This window comes from Maniola hyperantus, chromosome 3, assembly GCF_902806685.2.
Source record: "Maniola hyperantus chromosome 3, iAphHyp1.2, whole genome shotgun sequence".
NCBI lineage: Eukaryota > Metazoa > Arthropoda > Insecta > Lepidoptera > Nymphalidae > Maniola > Maniola hyperantus.
This window is the reverse complement of record NC_048538.1, coordinates 8,040,189-8,067,362: the sequence shown is the minus strand read 5'-3', so window position 1 is coordinate 8,067,362 and position 27,174 is coordinate 8,040,189. Positions and strand designations below refer to the sequence as shown.

General features: G+C 37.4%; 1 protein-coding gene across 3 annotated transcripts in view; it reads left to right on the top strand.

Moving 5' to 3' along the window:
* The window catches only part of Eip75B (Ecdysone-induced protein 75B), a 159,567-nt gene that overhangs the window by 117,697 nt on the left and 14,696 nt on the right, over positions 1-27,174 (top strand). For 2 of the 3 annotated variants that reach the window (XM_034984614.2, XM_069509623.1), the window contains exon 2: positions 18,839-18,927. In XM_034984614.2, coding sequence (XP_034840505.1) covers positions 18,839-18,927 — 89 coding nt within the window. Of the gene's footprint in view, positions 1-13,182; positions 13,527-18,838; positions 18,928-27,174 lie in introns of those variants that run through there. The other variant, XM_034984615.2, reaches the window with a different exon arrangement.

The following is a 27,174-nucleotide window of genomic DNA, read 5'->3' as shown; positions in this document are numbered from 1 at the left end:
GCGCCACGCAGTTCAAAAAAGTATTTAAACCGGTCTGTGATGAAATGAAAGTCGGTTATAGGTAACGTATTACTTTCTCCACGCAATCTGCACTCAATGGTCTTCTAATAAAAAAATGCTGAATGTATCTGTACAGAGATATAGGCACTTAATCTTAAATTCTAGTACGAAATGGATGTTCGGAGCCAAACAAACCTATCTATAAATGCAAATAATAGTACAGGCGTCTTCAAGGCCTATTCTACTTTCTACTAGCTACTTAACTGCAAATGTAGTGTTAAATTTAATTACGTTAATTTTCTATAAGAGTGGTGCCTAGGTGGTATCAATAGCTGGTCTAACTAAAGTACCTATGTATTTCTTTACTTGAAAGACCTACAATGCCCTGACGTTCGGTTAGATTCTGTTACCAAAAGGTATCGGAGTGAACTAATAACTGTGCTAATATTGTCCAACAACAAATTACACCATACCTATTGTAACGCTGCTCTTGGTTTCTTAGATTGTCTTAAAATAATTCTTATTTCTAATTATATTATATCATATAATGATATAATATTAAATAACAAGTCGTGACTTTTCAAAATAAAATGCAGTCAAGCAAAATAATCCGCGATTGCTAATAAAATACCTGTGTCGTATTAGAAAACATATCAGGGGGAAGGTAGAATAGATGATTTAAATAAAGTCAAGGATCATTTGCGTCGCAAACATGACGGGGTCAGTAGACTCCGTCCACTCCCCCGCCCCGGCCGCCTTCGCCCGCGCCGAATTTATCGCGGCCCGCGGCATACACGCGCCGCGCGGTTAACGAACGCGCCAAGGCCATGGAGGCTCTCGCCTTCCCCTCGCGGTTATCTCTTTACCGAACCATCGCCCCAGCATCCGAAACTGCGCACTTAACACATTCCGCCATTGTAAATATCGCGAAGGAAAATTTTTATACGGACCAACAATTTTTGTCGAGTCATCAAAACAACATTTCTTATTACCTTAGTATTCAACATTTCTTATTCTTATTAGGTACCGATATATATTATTTAGTGCACTGACAATATTCCTACTTATAATGGACTTTTAGTACTTACGTTACCTAGGTTTTAGTACTTAGGTTACCTACAGAACAGTATTACCACTTAGTGGACGGGTAGGATAGTTACGGCCTTACGATACAACGACGTAGGAAATCCGATATCGTGTTAAAATAAAACGAGTAGCATAGTGAGCAATATGCTTAATGGCTTTCAACTTTTATGATCTAGGTAAACACTAAACGCGGTATACACACTATACATCAATAGATTCAATAGATGTGTGTTCTCTTGGTAATGTGAGGCTTCAGCAGGCTTATCAGAGTGGGCGCGAGGTGAGTGCGCGGAAGGTGACGCGGGTGCGGAAGCGGCGCGAGCGCGGGGCGGGGTGCGGGCGCGGCGGGCGGGCGGCAGGTGGTGGCGTCAACGCGCGGCCGTGAACTTTCTTCGGACACGTTTTCAGGACCGAATACTGCGCAATATCTCGCCACAGCCTGCCCTAGTCCTGGAGCCCTGCTCCTCCGCGCCCGCCCCCTCCCGCCTGCTTCAAATACATAATTACCTACCTATTCCTGACACTGAAACAGATTTATGAGTTCGCGAATCTAGTTCAATCGTAATCTTTGACAGTAAGTTTTACTGAAAAAATACGCTACGACACGGGTAGGTAGATTTTCTTGACTTGATTATTTTTGTTTTTCTTGTATTGATAACGCTCATCAAAATGTATCTGGTTCGAGTTCAAGTGTATTGATGTTTTTTCGCGCATTATGGATGTGGACGCAATTTGCGTCGTTTTCCAAAAATCGGAACAACTCAGTATAATGCCGTGAATTGGCGGGAAACAGATTTAAAGTCATTTGAATGTATTCAGTCTGAAATTCTGGAAGAGCGTCCGCAAAACAACATTGTACTTCTATTTTTATTTACGAGTACCTATAGGCACTTTGTAAATACATATATATATGAAAAGTAAATAGTAATTGTTTATTTAGAACCATAATATACATAATATAGAACAGTTACCTATATGTTATCTGTGTTAATAAGGCCAAGTTAATGTAACAGTAGGAAACGAATACACGATAAACTTCCTCATTCTCGTCCCTGTTGTGCAGCAAGTAGGTAATGCAACGTAACATGCGCTGCGCAGCGCGAGGCACATTATACAACCGCGTGCATCATCAACCGGGCTCGCCCCGCTCTGATTACGCACAACCACCTCACTTCTCTAACAATTACAAGCTATTATCAAACTATATAAAGAAAGAAACAATTCTTGTCTTGTTTTCTTGTAATACATAAATTCTGATTAATCTTTAAAGGGTTTGATTTAAATAAAACGAAAAGCATAAAGAGGAGGGGTTTGATAAAAGCTTTAAATTAGTATGGTAGTTTCTCTGTGATGTTTGAGTATGCAAATTAGTCAGTAGTCTTCTCGAATACCACCATGGGCTAGTCAAGACTCAGGACTATCGACTATCCCGTGGGAGATTTTTGAAATGTGATAATTTCAGCGTTAAGCAAGCCATATACCTATATAAGAATTACCTTGCACACATCAACGCACACATATTATAATTTGTTCATTTAAATAGATATAATCAGTAATTGACCGTTACTTGTGAGTTGTGACTTGTGATATTACTAAATAAATAAATTGGTTATTTAAGTATTTTTCCGGGTGCAGTGGTTGAATTCTTTTTTATTGATTAAAAGGTGTATATTGCGGTATTTCTTTTGATCTCATATTATAAGTACCTATGTAATTTGGTACACATTACAACAGCAATACCTAGTGGTTCGCAAAGCTTATGTATATTATTCCGTATGCAGTCGTCCTCTATAAGGAGCAGGAAGTCTCGCTACGAAGTAAATATCAAGGTAAGTAACGCAAAACAACGTGTTGAGAGAAAGGAATTGCTTGTCTTTCAATAATCTAGTAGGTATTCTGGATACAAACTTCCTCAAACGTAGATTCTTTTGCTTGCTTCAATATGCCTTTACTATAGATTAAGTGGTACTTATTTAACTTCTAGAGTTGTTTAGTTGCTTTAGCACTCTTTTGGCGTACACTTCGTAGCGTCAAGTGTTATTTGCATTACTGCTTATATTTGATAATTTTCAACAAAACTATGTACTTAAACTGACAATTTTAATTGAACAGTAGGTACACAATATTCACATTTTATTTGAGCACAAAACTAAGAGCTAAAATGGCTAAATTACATTCAAAAACTGAAGTAAAAATAAAAATGAAAGATGATTTTTACCAGAAAAATTAATGACAGCACCACCGAGCCCCCTAAGCTGCAACCTAAAATATATTTTGGCTTTTCTATTCGAATCAGATGATTTTAACTTTACAGTTTTTTTATCTTTTTAAATGTCTGCCTATGAGACACAGATAGACGGACTCAGGACAGGCAGGACTGGTATATTACGCATGGCAACAGACGTAAAATACTGTTGTCTGTAGGCACACGAGTAGATATCTGTAGGTATTAAATTTATAGGTTAGGTTTATAAATTAGGAACCGTCGACGTTTCCTCGTGTTTAATTTTACCTTGACGTTACTGACATTGCGGTTAATTCGGCACTATTTAACATTGACACGTTTCTATATTGGTATCAGGAAACTAAAACCTACATACAATCGTATTTCTGGTACTCAGGCTTCCATTGGCGTACCGGTTACTAACTACTTACAATTTCATATAGGTTCAAAGGCTATAAAATCAAACTGGTTAAGATATTAATATCAGTACCCTTGTTATAAAAATCAGGGTACCCTTATTATAAATGCGAAAGTGTGTTTGTTTGTTGGTTTGTTGATTTGTGTTTTAATCACGTCGCAACGGTGCAACGGATTGTCGTGATTTTTTGTATTGATGGGTACAGATAAAGACCTGAACGCCTAACATGCGCACCGCGAGAAAATTTTGTCTACGCATTTACTCGTCTTATTTGTATGAAAAAACACGAGATAATGCGTAGACAAAATTTTCTCGCGGTGCGCATGTAAGACCAACTGGAGAGTGACATAGGCTACTTTTATCCCGGAAAATCAAAGAGTTCCCACAGGATTTTTAAAAATCTAATTCCACGCAGATGAAGTCGCAGGCATCAGCTAGTAGGCATCAGCTAGTAGTTTATAATTCATTTAATAGGTACCTATATATGTTATTTTTTGAACATCATGGAAAATAACTGAATTTAAGTAAGCGGAATTGGAAAACGTTTTGAAAACGGCACTTTGTAGCACAAAATAGGTAGATTAAAATACATAAATAATAAATATACATAGTATGTTGTAGTAGTGTACATACTTACCTACATATTATATTTAATTTCTATTTACCATGATTTTCGCGGATATTTCCTTGTAATAGATATTTACGGCGAATATTTCAGAAATACAGACAAGACAACAGTTTGTCCTCGAAAAGTCTACGGAAAATCCCTCTGCATGAAGTCTCATAGCTATTAGCTAATTCTAATACATATTTCAATAACAAGTAGATGCCGACAGTTAGACAGATCTTCCTATTCTCATGATCAACATAAAATATCTCGTTTTCTGCCAACTACTGAAGGCTAGATTAGTATTAATAATAACCTAATAACTAGCATTCATATTTCGATTGTCGACCTGTCTGCTGCCTGCTAATTAATTAATCTTAATAAATTGAGGTAACGGCCAATTTGGTTATTTAGTTATCAACTCACGCCGTTGCAACTTATAAATTATCATCTGTCAAACTTCATTTCTACTCGTACAGTACGCGGCAGAAAATATTGTACCTTTAGAAAGACATAGCGGTTTTGTAGAGTGTTGTCTCTGTCGTTGAAACCGAAAAAAGTCACATGGGATAGGTGTGAGTGACACAGAGACAACGCTCTGCAAAGCCGAAATCTCATTCTAAAGGTCGATGTAATTTTTCTTGCCGGCTACTGTACTCGTTCATAGTAGGTACTCTACAATATTCTAGATTCTGTTGTTTGCTCCTATGCTATTTTACACGTGTCAGTTTACCCTTCATTTATTTCTCTATCAGTTTACCCTTTATTTGGAATCTTTTTGGAATTTGTTCTCATGTTTTTTCAGCAAACGCTTGTTGTCAAAATGTAAATGTATCAGTACCACCAATCAGTATCAGTTAATTAACTTTTCGAAAATCCATTCAGTTATCTAATTTGTTCCAAATTGCAATCCTTCTACGACCTCATCATTACGACAGGTATCTAATTCTTGCCACTTACAGAAGATAAACTCTTGTAACTCACACTTAATGTACGTACCTAAATTAAATCTTGATATTATTGGAGATAATTTGAAGATAAATGTAAGTAAAATAAAAATAAAGATTGAAGATAATTTATTTCGACGACAACGTTAACGCAGATGTATCGAGGTAGGAATCACTAATTTGCAGGTACCCAAACATAATAGTTTACTAGGTAGTCGAGTGGGGCCCGCTCATGTGCCCGGAGCCCCAATGGCCATCGCATAATATATATTTATATACTGTAAATATATAGCTGTCAACCTGTAACACACACAACGCGTGTCGGCAGCGTGGTCCTAGAAGTTGTCGCAGTGAGAGAGTGAGACCTTTAACATAGAGACACAGAAGTCCTCACATTGTAAGCATGCGGTAGCCACGCTCGTACCGTCGTTATCGGGTGCTGCCAGTGTGAGGTGCTTCATGCAGTTATTATTCACTAGCTGCTATGCCTACGACTTCGTTCGTGTGGATCTAGATTCATAAAAATCCTGTGGGTATTTCCGAGATAAAAAGCCTGTGTCACTCTCCAGGTCTTTAACTATATCCATGTAAAAAGCACGTCGCTCCGTTGCGGCGTGATTGGAGGACAAAGCAACAAACGAACACACTTTGGCATTTATAATATTATGGTAATATAGTATAGCACTGATACAGTTCATACAGTAGGTACACGCATTCGCGCGCGTTCTATCTAACGTGACGCCGCGCTACCGCCGTGTTCTGTTTGTTTCAACCTTTAATTGAGCGCAACCCAACGCGGTTGAGCCGACCTTGGCCTTGGCACGGGTTGCCGAATCGCCGAGGTCGGTACGATTGAGCTCGTCCGGATCACACGGCTTGTATGTCATGCTTATTCATTCTAATAATATTAACACAATATTATCACGTCAACAGTCATTGTATTGAATTCACATTTTAAAGAGACACGGAATTGGATTCGCTACATTATGTTCACGATAATTTTATATAATTCACTTAATTATCACATCTAGCTGATTAGATCATCAGTTTACCGATTTATTTTGTCTCTACAATTTTAAAGATCATAATAATATTATGTACCTACTATAGGTACAAAAACTTTTTCATACTTCACGACTATTTATTATAACTAAATTCTTTGACTTGAGCAACTTTTGCCAGTTCTTTGAATCTCCAAAATTTGCATAATTTGGCTACTTATAATTTTTTTGGAAAAAATTTCAATTTTATAAATGTGAAAAAATCAATAATTGTTTTTTTTTTGTTTTTAGTGGTTTTTTTTGGCGGGGCAGTCGTGTTTTTTAAAATATTATACTTGTTTACCTCATGCACTTAGTATAGCATTTAGTATGAAAATAACATACAACAAACCTCATGGTGTTGTCGTTTCATGCGCAAGCGCAGTGTCATCATCAACGTCGCAGGCCGGGGTAATGACTCGGGCTGACCTCGAGTAGCTTCGGAAAAACTCGATGTGGCTCGGCACTCATCGCCATTCCCAAATGCTTGCGCGTTCAATGTCTACATTGAATCGGATTTATTTTACCATTATTATGAGTTTTTTCCTACATGAGCCATGAACTTTCCGGCAAAATAGCTCAATAATTCACAAAAGCACTAAAATATTAAAGTTCCAACTTTTATTTTTACTAACTAGACAACCGATTGTATCTATAATAAGGTTGGTTTAGTTAAACTGCCATATCCTTCCAGATAAGCTAACTTCTAACGTCGCGTCGTTGTCGCCATTACCACCAAAGGCCGGCCTAACTTGTCGTTAGAAAAAACCTATATACCTATCAACCCAGTACCTTACAGCAATATAAATACATATAAATACAGTACGAGGCATAAAATAATGTACATCGGACCTTTAAAATAAGATAGCGGTTTTGTAGAGCATTGTCTCTGTCGTTGTGACCGACAAAACGTCACATAGGTACGAGTGACAGAGACAACGCTCTACAAAGCCGAAATGTCTTTCCAAAGGTCGATGTACATTATTTTCTGCTGTGTAATGTAAGGTCCTATATTGTTCTAACTTCAAAAAGGGGGTTTATGCGCAAAAGCAAAATAGCCAGTAAACAGGGAGGGGCCTACAAGTTTTCTTTTACATTCGTTTCGAATGTAAAAGTTTGCAAATCATATTTACTTGCTTTTTCTTCCTTCTGCGCAGGTTTTATGTGAAGTGCTCCCAACAATTTTACTTTATCGGGTTTCTGCCGAGTTTTGTAATAAATTTCGTAATAGCGATCACAAAAATTTCCACGGGAAAGGTGCAATAACATCTAAGTAGTTTGTTTACATTAACCCCACATCGTGCATCGCCCTACTTTACTAGTTACACTAACAATGATTATTATAATGCGTACCTACTCATAATAATTACTATAAAGTAGTAGGTTGTCTATAGTAGATACCTACTATGACATGAATTACTGATTATTGAAAATCAGCTGACCTGCCTTCGCTTTAATTCATGATGGAGTATAGAAAAACTATATACACAAGTTTAAACATTCTCAAAACTAGGCGAATCTTCGTGTTATAGGGCGTTCTTACCTTAAACTGACAATGAAATCGTCTTACAATTTTACATAAGTAATATTTAATAGTAGGTACACTAGTTAACAACTGAAAAATCAATCAAAAACTTCAAAACAAGTAGGTACGATTAGTAATGCGTTTAGTAATTTACGCTTTTCTCCGAGAAGTGTTCTACGTCTGCTAAGAAAAAATCGATTATAAGTTGTTCACGCGAACAGAGTCATTGTAAAATCTTCTGACTAAGTAATATACAATAACATCACCAACTTCATGTTTTACGCTTCGAATAACCGCCTGTCAGCAAGACCTTGACCGCGCCGGGTCACAGGTATCCGCTGTACCGGTCACCTCCACGTGACTTCTCAGAAATTCTTAGCGAATTTATTGCTGACAGCTTCCAATTATGCTTACTTTAGCACCCTTATTTTACTAACTCACTTAGTCATGTTACAAAATATTATTAGCGCGGTTCTTTGAACCCTGTTTATTATGAATTACATTGAATAACATATCTACCTATTACACTTATTAATTTACACTTATGGTGGAACACGTGCAGAAATAAGTACATATTTCTTAAGTGCTAGATGGGTAGGTATTCAAAGTGATATAAGAACCAAAAGCTCTATTGAACAAAATGTCTTGATCACCAATATCACACAATTCTTCAAATATAAAGTTACCGTTATTGTTATAAACTTCCCCATCAAAAATGAAGCCAAGCAAAGATCATCAAAAGACAATACGTGCACTAATTTGTCCTCGTCATTGACGATTATCAAATCATCAAAATAAAACTAAACATGGGGGATATAAGACATTCATTATTATGAATGGCTTTTTTGGTGGTCGAATTGACGGTAATATTCAACTAGCCAAATCAGATTATTATAAAAATGCATAGGTTTTGGGTAAACAGAATCTATAACCTTTCATTTCAAAGACCATACCTATTATTTCAGAAATTAGATTCAGATTCAGAAATTAGAAGACAATACGTGCACTATCTTGTCCTCGTCATTGAAGGTTATAAATCGTCAGTGCAAAAACGAAATAAAGTAGGTAAAACTAAACACTAGGGACATTCATTATTATATAGTTGGTGTCCGAGACCCGTTTGTCCGGTGTGGGTTGGGTCCGCTCGCCCCCATTGTCCGTATGTCCTTGGTCCAGAACCGCGAGAAGGCCGCCCGACCGGCCCACAGTTGTTTGTTGCTGACATTCAAAAGGACAACGATTGCTATTCGGGACACAGTCGTTATTATTCATATTGAGCTTATTCATGGTATAAAAATATTTTTTAGATATTATGAATACTCGTGCTTTTAATTTAGTAGGTATACCAATCATTCTTTCGAACGGAATTCCGTCCGATGCCTTCATGTGCGAGTCCGACTGGCACTTGACCGATTTTACCTACAGTATATAGTTTTGCTCTCAAGCTGCTATTAGAGAATATTTGTTATTAATTTTGCTGAAAGACAAAAAAGAAGCGAGAAAGTAATAAAACTGTGATTCAAATTAAAGTTGCAAATAGGTTATCTATTTTGATACATTCATATTTTAAAATATGATGTCCGTGACTTCGTCCGCCTGGATTTAGGTTTAAAAATCCCATGGAATGTCTTTGATTTTCCGGTATAGAAAGCAGCTTATGTCACTCAGCACTCTCCAGATTTTTAACCATGTCCATGCAAATAACCATAACTACGTCAACCCGTCGTTGCTCCAAATAAATCAACCAACAAACACTTTCAAATTCAAATTCAAATTTCTTTATTGCGAATATGGGTAAACAGTGGAGATATTACAAAAACAAAAAGGTACTTTTTCGCATAATTTATAATATTTATAGTAGGGAAGTAGTAATTTTAATAAAATATTAATCTATAATCATGCTTTATTAATTGTCACACAAGCTTCCAATTTAAATCCGGATATGGTAAAAACGGAAGCCATAAATTGCAAACAATATGGTAGGTAGTCGGCTTACTTTTTATTTATTTGCAAAAAATGAGTTCGATCTATCGAGATCGATAAAAGTGAATCGGCCCCACCGTGCATCGCTGCGGTCATAATGAACAATGCCTAATACATGTGGCTACCGACTGACACCAGGCGAACTTTTTATGTGCACCTTATAACACAATCTATTTTGAGCTCTACTTTCATAAAAATAAAGCTCTAATTACTCATTCAAAATATTCCCTGTGCAATCTACCATGTAATTTGATATTCGCGTCCCCATATTAAAAAGCGAGGGCAGCGGAAGGAAGTAAAAAAATTGGGCACCCATTTCACTTTCACGAATTTATTCGAAGTGCACATATGGTATTGTTGTTACATTGTTTGTTTTTCGCTTTAAGTGCATCCTAAAAACTATAATAGGTACTATTGTATCATTAAAGTTAAATAAAGCTTTATTAAAAAAATAGAGTCACTGTAAACAATGGATTTTTTGCAAATTAATAAATTGCGAGTCGATCTACCACGCTAAACATGACTTGTAATAAGTACAGTAATAGGCTAATAAGACTGACATTGAAATACATATTTCCGTTTTCGCTTATAGGCTTTTATTGCCTGAATCAGGCAGACGGGGAAATCGTCAGCCGAAACTATAGCTAAAACCTTTGAACTAATAATGTTATTATGTACGCTACAATGTTGTGCTAGTAGACCTCAATGGGTAAAACTAGATTTTTCCTACGAATTCGTTCTCTTGGAGGTTGAGGTTTATTAAAGAATTCGTTAGACTATTTCAATTCTTAGGCTCTAGTATTAGAAAATGACACACTACGCGCGTCAACTATTTAGTACAAAAATGTATGTATACGTGTAAGTACGTATAACCAGTGTGCAGTGTGTAAATATAGGTATCTTACTTCCCATCAAAAAAATTTAAACACCTCACTCCTTTTTTGGAAGTAATTCGATTTTTTTAAAGGTATATTAATAAGAGCCATGTATATTATAGTGGAAAGTCTAGGTTAGATTCAAGAAAACCTAAATCAAATGAAAAAGCTCACTAGACCCATCGCTTGAAGCTGTACCTACCTAAATTGATGAAATCAGCCTGTTTCTCTGTATGGATAGAATGAAAAGACACTTTTTGTGGCATTAAGACAAAAAATTGGTTTCCTTTTTACCCTTCAAAAGCGACGTAGGAGGATATTTGCGAAACCTCTAAAAAACGTTCCCTTTGTGCAACTTATAAAGGAAAAAGAATTGAAGCGTGATAAAATTTTCTGCAAAAAGTGTAAACAGAATCCGCTGGTAACAACCACCTTTCAATCAGATGTCGGGATGTGCAACCCTTTCATGCGTAAATACATACATACATACATGCATGCATACATACATAGGCTACCAAAATCATAACACTTCCTTTTGGCATTGCTGTAGACCGTAGTCGGGTAAAAATTAAAAACTTTACTCATCATCTATTGGATATTTCTGTGATTTCTTTAGAACTTACTAATCAATCGAGCGGTGATAGCCTAGTAGGTACCTAGTTATAAGATGTCGGCCTCCTATGCCGGAGGACGGAGGTCGGGGGTTCGATCCCGCAGGCACGCAGCTCTGACTTTTCGGAGTTATGTGCGTTTTATACTATTAAATATAGTGATATTCCTCGCGATGTTTTGCTGTACCATTAAAGCACACTTGCTAACAGCAAAACAAAGCAAAACATTGCGAGGAAACCTGCACGCCTGAGAGTTCTCCATAATGTTCTCAAAGGTGCGTGAAGTTTGCCAATCCTCACTTGGACAGCGTGGTGGACTATGGCCAGACCCTTCTCATTCTGAGCGGAGACCCGTACTAAGTAGTGAGTCGGCGATTGGTTTCTAGTGAAGACCATGTCAGTCAATGTTGCTAAATGAATTTCCAGTTTTTTTTTAAATGTGTTTGTAAATAATTGTAATACGGTGAAATTGAAATAAATTTTCAAATTGAAAATTTCAGTGTTCATTGTGAGTGTCGCAAAGCGCCTGCGCGGGAGGCGGCCTTGACCGGCCTGCGCCAAAATTTCCAGGTCGTTCACCCGCTCCGCCGCCCACCGCCGCTCGTCTTTTATCTCACATAAATAACTCTTGCTGCTAAGCCGATTGCGTTATTATGTCTCTAATAACATGGTTCAAATCACAATGACACGTATTAGCGGGGATGTTATATAAAATTAAATCATTTATGTTGGTAGGTAGGTACCTATAGATTATAAAACTTGTTTATCAATAAGTCCATACGTGCTAAGCTGACGTCATTGTTTTTGTTTTATTTGGCTCTTTAATTATAACGCTCTTTTAAAAAAAATGTAAGGTTTAACCTACCTTTAGCGCACCTACCTACACCAGAGTCAGACATCCTATTGATAGGTACCTACCTAGTAACTTTATGTAGAAGTCGATTTGTAGGTAACGTATCTAGTAGGTACCTAGTACCTACAGTACCTACCTAACCAAGGTTACATAAGGGAATTCTATTAATTCTCTTGAAGATACATTCAATGATTCAATGAGCGTTGACAACTGACAAATCCTACATTCCTGTACGTAGGTACCTACCTGGAGCAGTTCTGTGGGACTGAGCTCTGCCTTCTTACTTCCTGTATGGTAGGTACATACAGGAAGTAGGTAGGTAGATCGTGCCTGGCAGGCTATCTAAATTATGACTTGTGTTTGTATGATTAGCTATAAAGAGCTCTGGTGGAAAAGTTCAGTAGGTAGGTAGGTTCCCGGAAGTGCAATGTACAACTGCAGTGCTGGCCTTAAGAGGGAAGCAGACAAGCGGGCCGAGGCGGCAGCGGGTCACTCCGTCACGCGGCGACCTACACAGCAGTCGCCATCCATTTAGCTCGATTTCGTGTTCAAGTTCACTCGCGTCCCATCACCAAAAATATTTTAGTAGTGTGACGCAACCAGCACGGCCGCAGCTGTGTCCCACTCGAACGTTCGGCTGTGTTCTCAGTCCGCACCGCTCTCGCGCGACCTTGGCCGCGGAGCGCCCGCAAGGTTCAGGTCTTCGAACCCGAGCGCGCGGAGCGGCCTGCGGGGCGCGGGACTTCAGCTCCACCAATGGCTCGCCGCGCACGTCTGCGCGTGCCCGCGATTGGTCCGTCGACAACGCGGCAATGACCTCGGAGACCGGAGTTCGAAGCGCATCGAGGCTCGCTCACTGACAGGCTTCGTATAACGATAAAGGTGATATTCGCTCGGCGGAGTCCGGCACGCAGTCGAAGCGATTGTATCGCACAGAGCGTTGATCATTTTGCAGACTTTCACTCTTATGGGGCGAAGCGCGCGTCTACGAACAGAAGTGCGCGCGACCCGAGCTCAGTTCGTCTTTCGAGCTCGAGTGAGACGCACGCGGCACGTGCAGTGGTGGTTTTGTGAGACGAGCGACCTTCATCCTTTGCGAAGTGCCGACCGCGCGTTTCATGCACTCCTGTCCTATATATCTCAATACTGTGCCCAGGACATCTGCTTGAGAAGTGTTGGGGCTCAAATGTGGCTAACGTGTAGTGTAGTGTAAAGGGAACTGCTATTATTGTTTAGTTTTAATCATATGACTCAGTGATGTCTCCGGACAGCAACTACGCGCGCTATGATGCGCCGACTGCGGCCGATACCATGATGAGTTCGGCCCACAAGGAACGGGAGCCAGAACTGCATATAGGTAATATTCGTTGATGGATTGCTTTTGTTGTTTGTTTACATCTGAGTCTTGCCGCAAATAAACCGAAACTTTTCTCTCATAATATTATTAAACTAACGCGGATTTAGCTACGAATATTATCTCTTCCTAGATGCTCTTTTCTCTTCTCAATCGTTCACTCTTGACAGAGTGGTCGTGGCTATGAATTCTTCACTGCTGCTCGTGCGATCTCTCTCCAACGATTGTGTTATGTGATGCTCTATATTCATGTTAAATTGTTGTGCACGACTTGGCGTGGGATTGGATTGGACACGGGATTTTTTAATTTAAAGAAATTAAAAAAAATAGAGTTGGCAACTACCTACCTACCTACCTATTTAGTTTTCTATATAATTTTCTGATAATCATAAAATAAAATATTAAAAATTCCTACTAACTAGTATTAGAATGAAAACCACTTTGATATACTTTAGAAGGCTTTTATTCAACTGTTCACATAGTAATTATTAATTATAAGAGCACAAGACAAAATTCCTTTTTCTACGCGCCATTTCAGAGTGACGTTTCACATAGATTCCCTACTCCACACAGCAACGCCACAGATTAATACAATCACCTAGTTTTTGCCGTCTAACACTAGGTAAATAGGTCATGAGTACGTAGGTACTTGCTTATTATTAAATTTTAATATTTACTTGTTATTACTAGCCTGCTCTCAGACACCTACTGCTTAACAATAAACAAAATTTCTTTCTTTCTTTTCTTTTTCTTTCTTCGCAAAAGCGCTTGACCACAATCAATGAGGTCTAAGGTGGGGCGAGCTTGCCTATAGGAGGTGCCTATTTACTCTCGCCTTGAAGGTATTTAGTTCATATTAGTGGCAGCAGGAAACCAAAAATATTTATGAAAGCTTCGTATGATGATGAACGTTTGAATCCTTACCATAAACCTATATAATATACCATCATAGTATATATGTATACCATAATAGACCTAAACCTAGTAGGTACGAGTATGATTTTTAAATCCAAATCGTAATCTAGGTAGATCTACTAGGTATATCTGCAGCTCAATCTCTCTAGCGCTCTTATGCTACATGAGACAGTGCAAATAAACCTTTAGTAGCTACATAGCTATCCTGAATCATGAACGAAATAGAATCGCCAAATCAGATTGAAGTAGGTAGGCGCCTATTTACTGCCTACCTACTTTGGTGACTCTAAGCGCCTTCCTCCCTTGCTTCTACCTCCATACTAGAGACCTCGAATGGAGTTATTTGCCTAGTTGTGGAACTATATAATTACCTACCCTATAACATACCTTCTAATACCGTGCAATAGTTTAGGGCCGATTCTCTTGTATGTACATTTACCTGCCTACTTTCGTAGGTAAACCGTTAATTTCTATGTAATGTCACACTTGATTAAATAACATAATTTTTAACGTTTCTTTCTCTTTTGATTAATAGTCTCAACTGAAAGGGTAAAAAACTAAACGACTTTGTAAGCATTGAGAGAACTTGTAGAACGAAAGTTTGATGGATTGATTGTTGAACATTACTGCTAAGGGCTTGACGAAAACAATTAAAATTGTATTGTGCAAATTGTACGGCACTTCAGAATAACGTCCTTTCACCCCCCATGTGCGAATCGATGGGGTTCGATACTTCAACAGGGACTATAAAGATCAAATCCCGCAGGGAGCCTATAGATTTCCGTTCAATTCCTAATGATGTTATCGCTTATTATTGATTACCTTTATACCTAGTTGAAATTGTAAACAACAAAAGAGTTAACCGTTTCGTCTGGGAATAAACCTCCCTTCCATTATCAGTCTGTGAAATATTTTTGTTAATGATGTTAATAATGATTGTGAGTAGAAATAATATTAGTATGGGATCTGTACTTGTAATATTTTTACTTGGAATTTTTGGAACTGTAGGTATACTTTTCATCGATTATTATTCCACACGGGGTAACGGGATTCGAGTTGTAACTACAGACAGACAGGATCCAATTCTAACCATTTTAAATGACTATTGATCAGATCGCCTACAAATTCCATTTTCTTGGAGATTTTCGATTGTTAAGTAGGTACGATGTTAGATAACAGAAACACTAGAATTTTAGTCTAATTTTTAATCCTATTATCAGTTTTAAGAAATCAATGTTTTCATCCAACATCATATACCTACCAACTCCAGCATCCAACATCCTCTAATACCTCCGCAGTTAAAACTCTTTTCATCATCATCATGATCTACCCATCGCCGGCTCACTACAGAGTACGGGTCTCTTCTCAGAGTGAGAAGGGTTTTGGCCATAGTCTACCACGCTGGTCATGTGCAGATTGGTAGACTTCACACACCTTTGAGAACATTATGGAGAACTCTCAGGCATGCAGGTTTCCTCACGATGTTTTCCTTGTTAAAGCAAGTGATATTTTAATTACTTAAAAACGCACATAACTCCGAAAAGTTAGAGGTGCGTGCCCGGGATCGAACCCCTCAACCTCCGATTGGAAGGCGGACGTCCTAACCACTAGGCTACCACAGCAAAACTCTTTTATTGAATACAAATTAAGTACATAATTACCTACCTAACTACAACTTACAAGAAAGCTATTATTCATTCTTATTATGGTACCTACTTAGTTACCTAGCTACTTCACGGGTATACCTACTTGTAATTCCATATGTCAGTAAAAAGGTTGTGAACTCGGCTTATGAGCTGCTTTAGCCCACGCATGTTCACTTTTAATGTGTTAAATTATTATTTTACTAAGCAACATAATTTTTTTAATTTCTTCATCCAAAGACTTTCTTTAATATAATATTATCACACAAAAGTCATTAGTTACTGCGGGTTCAATGTAACCTCGCCTTCCGCCTCACTGTGGCCACTACTTTTACTTTTCTCTCGATTCTCGTTTCACTAGTTCATTCCACTCTGCTATTATGACTGTTGTTTATCTCAGATATGACGCGATAGGTATCTATTATTTTGAGTAGTTTTAGAAACTGTTTCTTTATGACTTTCATTGTAATTACAAGTTTGATCAGTTGTGATTTACTTGGTAGGTAACTAGAGTTCGTAGCACTTCTTACCAACCTTCCTAATAAATTGAATGTAGGTACTGTTATTAATGCGGTTAATGTTGTGGTGTGTTAATGACTCATCAGCAGCTCAATATCAATACATTTTATTTTAAATCGAAACTATAAGTTAATTTAATCGACCTATAAGTCTGTCTAACCAATTAGGGTTAATTCCTTAAAAGAAATGTACCTACCTTTTTCCGACCGTGACGATTTAACAGGTACTTGTAAAAAAACGTGCCAAAACAAGCAAAGCATAATAAGTAATTTATCTTTACAGTCTTTATTAAAAGTAAACAAGCATTTAACTAGGAACTGAACGCATCAAACGTGCTACCCGTGTAGGAAACGTAGCACGTACGTGCGCTGATGGTTTGCCGATGACGATTGGTGTTTTGGTGATCTAATTATTTACAAACATCGCCGTGACATAGATCGGCGAGCGGGGAGCCTGTGTCTCCGCGCCGCGCTCCGCTGAGCGCGCGTTCGCCTAGCGCGTTACGTGGATCCAGCACTTTCTAGTGCACTTTCCTCGCCTCTTTAATTGACGTAACGAACGAGCGACTCTCACACGCGCTCCACAGAAAAACACTGGTTGCATCACACGAAGAGAAATGAATGCACATTTATGATTCGCTCGCAATGCGCTACGTATACGAGTACCTACCTATATCTACAATATCTATCATAGTTTTCTCCACATTATTATCAAGTTTGCACAATACATAGTTGTAGTCATAAACGCTGAAGATGAGACTCAAATTAAGTAGGCATTACGACAGCAGCCGTTCAATGCTACTAAAAAAAGAAAGTAACACCATAGAAAGCGATTGCGCCGAACATCGACCCGAGGCAAGTGGTTGACGCCAGAAATAGAAAGCTCCTTCCTAAAGGCCGGTTTGCTCCCTTAACAAATAAACAAACATAGTAAAGGGAAAGTGAGAGCAGCCGGGGGCGCCAAACGAACCTGTTTCCCGATCGGGGTCCCTTGCCGCCTTCGTCCTCCTTCGACCGACCTGCTACGTCACATCGTCGAGTTTGAACTTCGAATCGTTCGATGCATCCATCCGCCATCTTATCTATCACTGCCCCAATAACAAATCGAGTTGATCATTAAAAATGAACTACTCTTAATATATTTTTTAATTATATCTATTGAAGAGTAATGTCTTTCTAGATAGGTACAATATTTAGATAAAAGACTACCTGTTTTAGTGTATTAATTAAAACATAGACATAAAAGAAACACGTGAAGCCAGGTGACTAGAATGTGAATGTAGCCGCACTCATAGGGTCAACGACTCCCCTCAAGTGCAGTGGAGAGTTAGCGCTTTCTAAAATAACTATTCAGTGTCACCAAAGCACGCAACATGATGCGCTTGCGTCATTTGCTTTATTAGCGACAGAAATGTATGTAACTTGCGTAACATGTCTCGAGTTTAAGATAGGTAGCTACTACGTATTTTATGGAAACTAACAATAGAACTTAACCTTACAATAGTAGTAGTTTGATCAGCTGAAACAAATTAAGGGTTTCCCAATAATGTAATTTTAGGAGGTTTATTATTAACCTAATGTCAACAGTACCCTAATTAAAATCCATTTAGGTAGTAAGCGTACGCCAAATTGGTACAGAAAATTGTAATAAAACACTTGTGTACCCTAATGTAAAAATTGAAGGTGAGACAAAGTCACCTTACTGCAGGTCACGTGCGAATGTTTATTTGACATACCTACTTAAATGTGATCTCATAAGACAGGATGTTTATCGTTCGTTAACGCTCTTAGTAACTGCAATAAACTCATGGTAATGAGGCTGGCTGAAAAGTGCTGATCCCTGCACAGCTAGGAATTAGCTCCTTTGCCACATGTCATTAGCTACGTAGCTAATACATAATCATGACCAACCCATCGTCGGCCCACTAATGAGCACGGGACTTCTCTCAGAATAAGTAGGATTTAAGCCATAGTGTGCCACACTGGCCCAATGCGGATTAACAGACCTTTGAGAACATTATGGAGTACTTTCAGGCATGCAGGTCTTGCCTTTACCGTTAGAGCAAGTGATATTTGATTGCTCGAAACATACCCACATAATTCCGAAAAGTTAAAGAAAGAAGGCCGACGTCTTAACCACTAAGCTATCACAACTTCTTTGTTATTACATAAGTAATTATTCTAATAAAGGAAAGATTATTTCTTTCATTATTTTTCATTGTGTTCTCATTTGTTTCAGAGTTCGATGGTACCACGGTGCTATGCAGGGTCTGCGGAGACAAGGCCAGCGGGTTCCATTACGGAGTCCACTCTTGTGAAGGATGCAAGGTAAATATTGAATTCATTTTATTCCTTAATATTATTATGTTATTGATAAAATCATTAGAGCTGTCGTATGCCAGTATGCTCACCAACACGCCGCTTTCAGTCTTTATTTTTAAAAAACGCCTATGCCATTGCCACCTATTATCATCAAAGACTTATTCTGAGTGGAAATTAGTTGCGCGATAATGAAAATTATATTATAATTGCAATCTCCGTGTATTAAAAAAATTCTAAAACGTTTGGAGTTTGCTTTAGGATAATTTGGTGCAGGTATGTAATGTCGTCATCACTTCCACTTTTAAAGCCTGACGAATTTCACTTGTCCGAGTCTGTAGGTCATATAACTAAACGACTTTTAAATTATCGATAATGAGGAACAAGTGGTACGTATCGCTCATGTTGGAGACAACCGTCCTCGTGGATTATACAGAGGGTAAACACCTCTATCAGAAAACGATTCAAACGTATGAGCGATATGATTTATTCAATCATAAAAGTCCATAAACTCGCTCTCACTTTTAGATATAAACATGAAAGAATTAATTCACATTTACTAGGTATATAATTTATTTATAAGCGCCAGCTGGAAATGTTTCAACGTCCTAGAGTTTCAACAACAAGGTCGAAACACGCGGAAGACAATCTCTATAGACAGAGATAACAAAGCTCGGCCGTGATATTTTTGATGTATAAACATTCGAATTCTTTGCATGTCCGTTTTTGTCATCTGTACCTATTGAAATAATAGCACGCGCGCTATTTTTATTGCTAACAGTATTAGTGCTGATTAACTTATATTATTATAGTTAGTTATTACAGAAACAGTACTGTACTGTTAGCGATTAAAAAAGCGTGCGTGCATTTTCCATCTGCTAAGATCGTAGTTAAGTAGGCCTGCCGCCTGCTGATGTTGCAAAAGCCTAAGTTACGAGAATAATCAAAATTCGTAAAAAACGTAAAGACCTAAATATAAACGTTATTTATCATGTAGGCTTACTAGGTAGATAATCAGACATAAGTTCATTTATACATAAGGTATATTTATAAAATAAAATAAAATTTAATCGCATATTTTTATAGATATTAATGAGGTAGGTATGCACTATAGCGAAATTAATACATTATACAATTATTAAATATCTACTAATTATCTTTTTTAAAGTAATTAAGCTCTAATCCATACTATCCATCCATACTAATATTATAAATGCGAAAGTGTGTCTGCCTGTCTGTCTGTCTGCTAGCTTTTCACGGCCCAACGGTATAACCGATTTTGATGAAATTTGGTACAGAGGTAGCTTACATCCCGGGGAAGGACATAGGCTCCCGGAAAATCAAAGAGTTCCCACAGGATTTAAAAAAAACATAAATCCACGCGGACGAAGTCGCGGGCATCCTCTAGTTTTTTTTTTTTTTTCTAAAACATTGCACTGAACCTGACGAGGAACCGGTATGTTTCCAGTGTTGGTTTAAAATTTCTTAAGGGTCGTTTTATTGGGTCCTTTAGGTACCTGTCGACAACGGCTTCACGCTCAGTCCTTCGCCCTAATTCTATAAATTTTATTTGATACCTGCCCGGAACAATCACGCGGGAACGAGCCGTTCTATAAGAATGTTTCGTTAAAGACGAGTTCTTTTGTATTTTTTGCCAAGGGGTCGAGGTCAGACCCAATGATGATAAGGTTAACCGGCTTCCTTCATAATTAATAGATAAAGAAATAATATAAATCCCTTCTTCCACTATTAAATAATCAGCTTTTGCTAGCGAGTTCGTCCGCGTGGATTTAGATTTATTATTATTTTTAGGAAGCTCATTTTGTTTGTCAGCTCCAGGATATAAACTTTTTCTGTGCCAAATTTCAAGATTGGTTCAGCGGTTGAGCCGTGAAAACGTCACAAACAAATAGACATGCACACTTTTGTATCTAATATGTATTACAATATATAAATATAAATTAACTTATAGATACGCTCGCGCATCGTTCATCGGATTGAGTTGAAATTTTGTTCAGTTGTTGTTGATACTTGTTTAAAAGTTTATGGTCGTATTGTAAGCGGCTATAAGTTTTTTGATTAATACTTCGTTAGAGTAACAGGTGATTGTATCTATTTAAGTAGTTGGAAACCACGCGGGCGTTCCGAAAGTGTTCAGTTTAAAAATTATTTTATTACATACATATTTATTAACCACCTTATAGAAATTTGTAGATACGTTACCGCTTGGTAATTTAAGGGTATCAAACGCCCGCATTGGTGCAATCTTTCCCACTTGATCTGTCTGAGAACAGAACACTTCCTGTGTTACTTTTATTAAGAGCTCTTACAGCGTCTGGAGATAAGAATAGAGGGCTAAGAAAAATTAAATGATCAAAATACAATATGGCTAATCCTCATAACTAAATTGACAGGTCTAAATCGAGTGCTATTTATTCTTTTCCGTAGGGTATTTATGAAAGGTAAATCAATACAAGGCTTGTCATTTCAGTTTGGCCTAGAAATTGTCTACAACAGAGACAACAGAACTACTAGCTATAATATGTGATTTTTTTATTAATAGGTCAGATTTGTTTGTCGACGTAAGGTAAATGAGGTAGGTAAGTATGTTGCTAAATATCCACCTCGTTAACTATCCTATAGGTATATGTTGGTTTCCAGTGGCAAAAGATGCTTTCCATCTTAGCAGGTAGATACTTCGCCTTGACACATTAATTCCTACGAAAGCTTTAAAAATGTAGAGCCAATTTGCGTCATGAACATGATGCCTACTCGATCGCTAGTGTGACGGCTGCAGTTAAAGGTCATACATGACACAATGGTTGTACGAGCGTGAAAGCGGTGCAAGGAAGACGAGAATAGAAGTGCAAGTGTACGATAACCGGTTTAGTTACAAGTTGGTCGGCGGTCGGCGAGTCGGGCCGCGGGACAATGCGTGTCCTTCGGCCCTCGGCCGTCTGGTGTCTGGACCATTGTGGCGACTCTCTGATCTTAATAGCTTCGGTTTGAGACAGGAAATAGGTACCTATCATTCGACTTCGTTTCCTTTGTCCGTTTTCCCCTTAACCGAAATTACTTACCTACTTGTTGTTCTTAGTAAAAGCTCAGAACAGAATATATAACTGGTAAAAGTAAAACTATGTAGGTAGCTTAAGATTTAAAATATAAAAGTAACTTCAGACGGGTAGAAAACAAACCAAACTTTTTATCACTTTGGCTCACACAGTCCCCATCTTATTTGTATTATTTAATTCGTGGTTACTAACTGTATAAACTAAATATCTGTAAGTAATAGATACCTGTATGTATAAAACACTGAAAAACTACTTTCCGTATTGATTTTTGAATTAGATAAAACCAAACTAAAATCAAACTTGCTAAATGTGGATAATAAGTGGGACCACTAACGCCAACTGTCGACGCAGATACAAAAAACATCAAACTGTAGTTCAGCTACTCGCCACGAGATGGCGTCGCAAGGCGACGAATTGCTTCAAAGTTCAGCGGCAGCGCCCAACTAAAATCTTGAATGAATGGTTTTTACGATCTACTACGAGCGGGGCGCGTGCCCGTAGACAGTACGTATCGATGTCAACGAACCCACGTTGTATTATTACATGTTTTATAATATTATAATTATTTATTGAACGATTACCGACTATTATATATCTTAAGGCACCTATTCGTTACATAGATAGTTCCAATCTGAATGGCATTAACATGATTACTTATTGTTTACACATTAATTAAATAACTATAGGTACGTACAAAATCGTCATATATAAGAAGTTATAAATATCTATATTAATAAAATTCTGATAAAAAAATTAAAGACAAACCTATATTTTTTTTTATAAAAATTAAAGTAGAATAGCTGGAGCTTAAAAGGCTTATTTGATGAATTCTCTTTACGAAACCACAATATTAGTAGCGACTTATTATTTTCAAAAATTAATTACTACAATATTTTTGGTCCTTTGATGTACCTACCAAATGCGCTACTAATTCCTAACGAACAGCGCGATACGCGTAGATCATCGCACGTTCTTTGTTCGCACGGTGACCGACATACTTCTCGTTCTGGGTCGGTTATTTTTTCGGCACCAATCCGCAGTGCACTGTGCAGGGCGGTCGACGACCCCGCGCGCTCACGCTCCCTCCAGCCTCTCCTTGCCGTAAAAACTTTTACGGTCAACGAATGTATGTACGCAACGTGAACGTAACCTACATTATTTTTGAACTGTCAGCTTAAAAGTTCGTTGATCTCGCCGCGTTCATTTTTTAATAAGAACATCCCACGGTATATTTTCTTGTAACAAATGAGTTTAATATACGGTTGCCTTTAATATTCGATATTTCCTTACTGCTTAGATAAAATATAAGCATATACATATTAACAACATTTAATTGTAGATCGATGACATTAAAAATAACGTCTTCTCATTCTCAATCTAGAATGTTCTATAATAATCAATATTCTTTTATTGACTTAAAGGGGAGAACAACCTAATACAATTGTACAGAACTGATACCAAGTAGAATTCAGTTTTCCAGGATATGTAGTTATTTAGGTACTTGCCTGTATACTTTTTAATGAGTAATGACAACACAATGTCGGTAGCTATAATAGTGCCCATCCATTATAAATACGAATACGGCAAATTGATTATTTATTTATTGGCAGTAGTATACACAGATGTCAAATATAGATTTGTGATATGCGAACGGGAAGTGAATCACAATTCACAAGTGATATTATGATTCATAGTGTAGTGTGTTCTTGTAAACATCTGTACACCGGCAGGCACGTAGTGGACTGTTAGTCGAGGTCGGTCATCGGTCGACGCTTCCTCGGAAAGCCCATGCGTCAGCGAATTCGAGCTTTTGGGCTAAGCCGGTGTCGGCAGTCATTGTCCGCGAAACCGTTAGCCGTTTAGAACGCTTAACGCCTGTGACAACCTCGAATTGTTCCGACATTTTTATCTTAATCTAGAAAGAATAGAAACATTTTAATTTAATATTTATTCATTTATTTAATATTAAATAATGCTCTTACATAGTATCTTAGAATAAATAGCCAAAGGCAAAAAATTAATTTACCACTACCTTTTTAGTTATTTTGTCTTTATTAGATACTGTTACTTATGAAACATTACGAAAATAAATTTTGTTTTACACAAACAAAGTTAAAGCTTACTCAATTAAAAGTAATTATTCCACTAATGTTATACATAATAAAAATTTTCTTACGCAGCTAAAAAACGGTGTCAATGAAATGTTCAAAATAAAAAACCGGCCAAGTGCGAGTCAGGCTCACGCACCGAGGGTCCCGTACTCGGGTATTTTTTCAACATTTGGCACGATAAATCAAAAACTGTTATGCATAAAATAAATAAAAATCTGTTTTAGAATATACCTACACGTAAAGTTCTATCATATTTATGATACCCCACTTGCTATAGTATAGTTATCTTACTTTGAAACTTAAAAATACTAATTATTATTTCATTAACACATTTTAATTTTTTTGTCTGATGTAACCACAAATCCATGGTTTTCTGATTTATTCCTTTACTTGTGCTATATCACCTACCTACCTGCCAAATTTCATGATTCTAAGTCAACGGGAAGTACCCTATAGGTATTTTTAACAGACACCTCGGACAGATGGACTGGCAGATCGACAGATAAACAACGAAGTGATCCTATAAGGGTTCCTTTTTTCCTTTTGATATACGGAACCCTAAAAATGTTGGTCCGCTTCTCGCGCGTTGGCAATCGAAAATTCTAGAACTAGATAGAGACCGAGTTGACCTACTATCGACTGAAGCATTCATCACTACCTATTGTTCATATTTACTGTTTTCCTTTTATGTAATACGAACCTTACCTTTACTATTCGTAGGAGTTTAGATTCGGTCACATATAGCCTACCTAGTAGTTCTTTGAAATAATTAAATGTTTCTGGTTGTGAAAACAATTTTTTACAAACCAAGACGTGAATTAAAAATAATACTTTATATATATTATATATAAAAAGTAAAAATAAATCCTATCTATCTTCGCGTTAGTAAAAATATGATTACGTATTAGGATTGAGCAGTAGTAGTTTTTAATTAATTTAGATACCAATAATGAATGTTTACATTTATAGCTTAAAATGTAGCTGGATAAAAGATACCTAAACCTAAGTTGTTCAAAACACTAAACGATGTCACCGTGTTAATTGTTAAGCGGTCATTGACATATCAAGATGAATATTCTAACATAATAAATACGCTACTAGCACAACGACCTTAAAGTAGAACGCTCAGTCATCTAAATCGCAGAAATTGCTATTATAATAACATTCGGTAACATAATAAGTAGGTACCTAACTACCTACCTACCTACCTAATAATATTATGACGCTAATTGTTTTTATTAATATGATGCTTAGACTAAAGACAGAGTTAAAACGAGACAGAGCTATATCTCTCACATAAACTTATCTCGTTTTAACTCAATCTTAAGCAAAGTCAAAGTGCGCTCTATAGATCTCAGCCTTAGTTCTTAAAACCCCCGTGGGAACTCATTGATTTTCGGGGATAAAAGTACCTACCTAATCTGTGTCGTGTTTAAAGATTTTACGGGATTTTTAAAAAACTTTTTTTTAAAAATTCCGTAATAACTTTGATTTTCCGGGATCGAAAGGAGTCTATGGCCTTCTCCAGGATGCAAGCTATCACTGTACCAAATTTCGGCAACATGGGTTAGAGGATAGGCTGTGAAAAGCTACCAGACATACAGATACACTTTCGCATTTATAATATTAGTATGGAATAGATTTTACGAAGTGACGCGTGTTATTGTCGGTGGTCGTAGTCATATACGGTATAGTGGACGGGAGTTCGGAAAAGGTTTTGTTTTCGGGCGCTGGGTCAACGGCCGCGCGGCCGGTCAGTGCCCGCGTTGCGACCAATTATGGGCCACTCGCACAGCGCACAATGGATCGATGGCAGCACGAAATTGGGCCAGCGAACCGAGCGCCTCGCGCCTCGTGCGCCACTCGGCAGCCCCGCTTTACCCGGCCATAATGATTCGTATCGCTACTTAATTTGACCTCGTAAACCACTTTTCCAGTACATAATATTATTTTTAATTTGAACCGTACAATTTAATTTTTTTGTAATAAAAAAGTACAATAACATACCGAGTAGGTATTATGATCATCGTTACCTATTGGATCATTTTAAACCTCGGTCACGCGTTTGTACTAGGATGTAGGTACTTTTAAGATAAATAAATACTTATGTTGGACCTGCTGTGATTTCCAACAAATTAGACCAATGCACCCCTAGCGGGAAGCGCGCGTGTGAGATTTTTGTATAAAGAAGAGAGAGAAGTTAAGACAGTGGGCTTTAATAGTGATGGCTAATAACATCTAATGATGACTAACCAAAGTTATCATCTATCAATTATTAATTGAAATGTAGGTAGTTGTAAATTTTGTCAGGTAAGGCCAATATTAAGTTATTAAAATCAAGCAAAGCATCTGCTGTATTATCTGTGATGATAAATTAAATCCAATGATTACTAATGAAAGTTATCATTTATCAATTATTTGTCAGGTAAGGCCAAATACTAAGTAATTAAAAAATCAAGCAAAGCATCTGCTGTATTATTTCAAAGTAAGAACCCTAATCATCTAAACAGGCTTCTATAATAATTAGAAGCTAACAACCTAGTGTTTACTTTTATCTCAATGTATAAAATAAATAGCACAAGAGGGTAGGTTATAAATACAGAAGTAAAACCAACCAAGTCGAATAATAATTAATCATTTATTGAAAGATCTTTAATACTTTAATCTTTATAGACCTATCTGTATTTTGTTGTATTTCTCAGCATAGGTCTATTTCATATTTAAATGAATCTACCACCCGTTTCCAAAGGTGTTTCGTTGTGGAGAAGAAATGGGCAAAGAAACTCCACAACACACATCTTTTAAAAGCATTACAACATTCCATAATACATAACATAATATCTAAACATATTTGGTACATGGTTATAATAACTAAACCTTTATAAGGCAAGTGATTACAATAAAATATAAGAATACTTAACTTCAGTAAGGTCCGCTGTGTTTGCTCTGGGCTGTCGATACAAGACTGTCCCCTCTCTGTCGAGGTAGGGTACTTTTATAACACTGCCATCGCAAACCAGGCGGATGTCGACTATCACATGATCTTAATATTAATCATTATTTATTTTAGG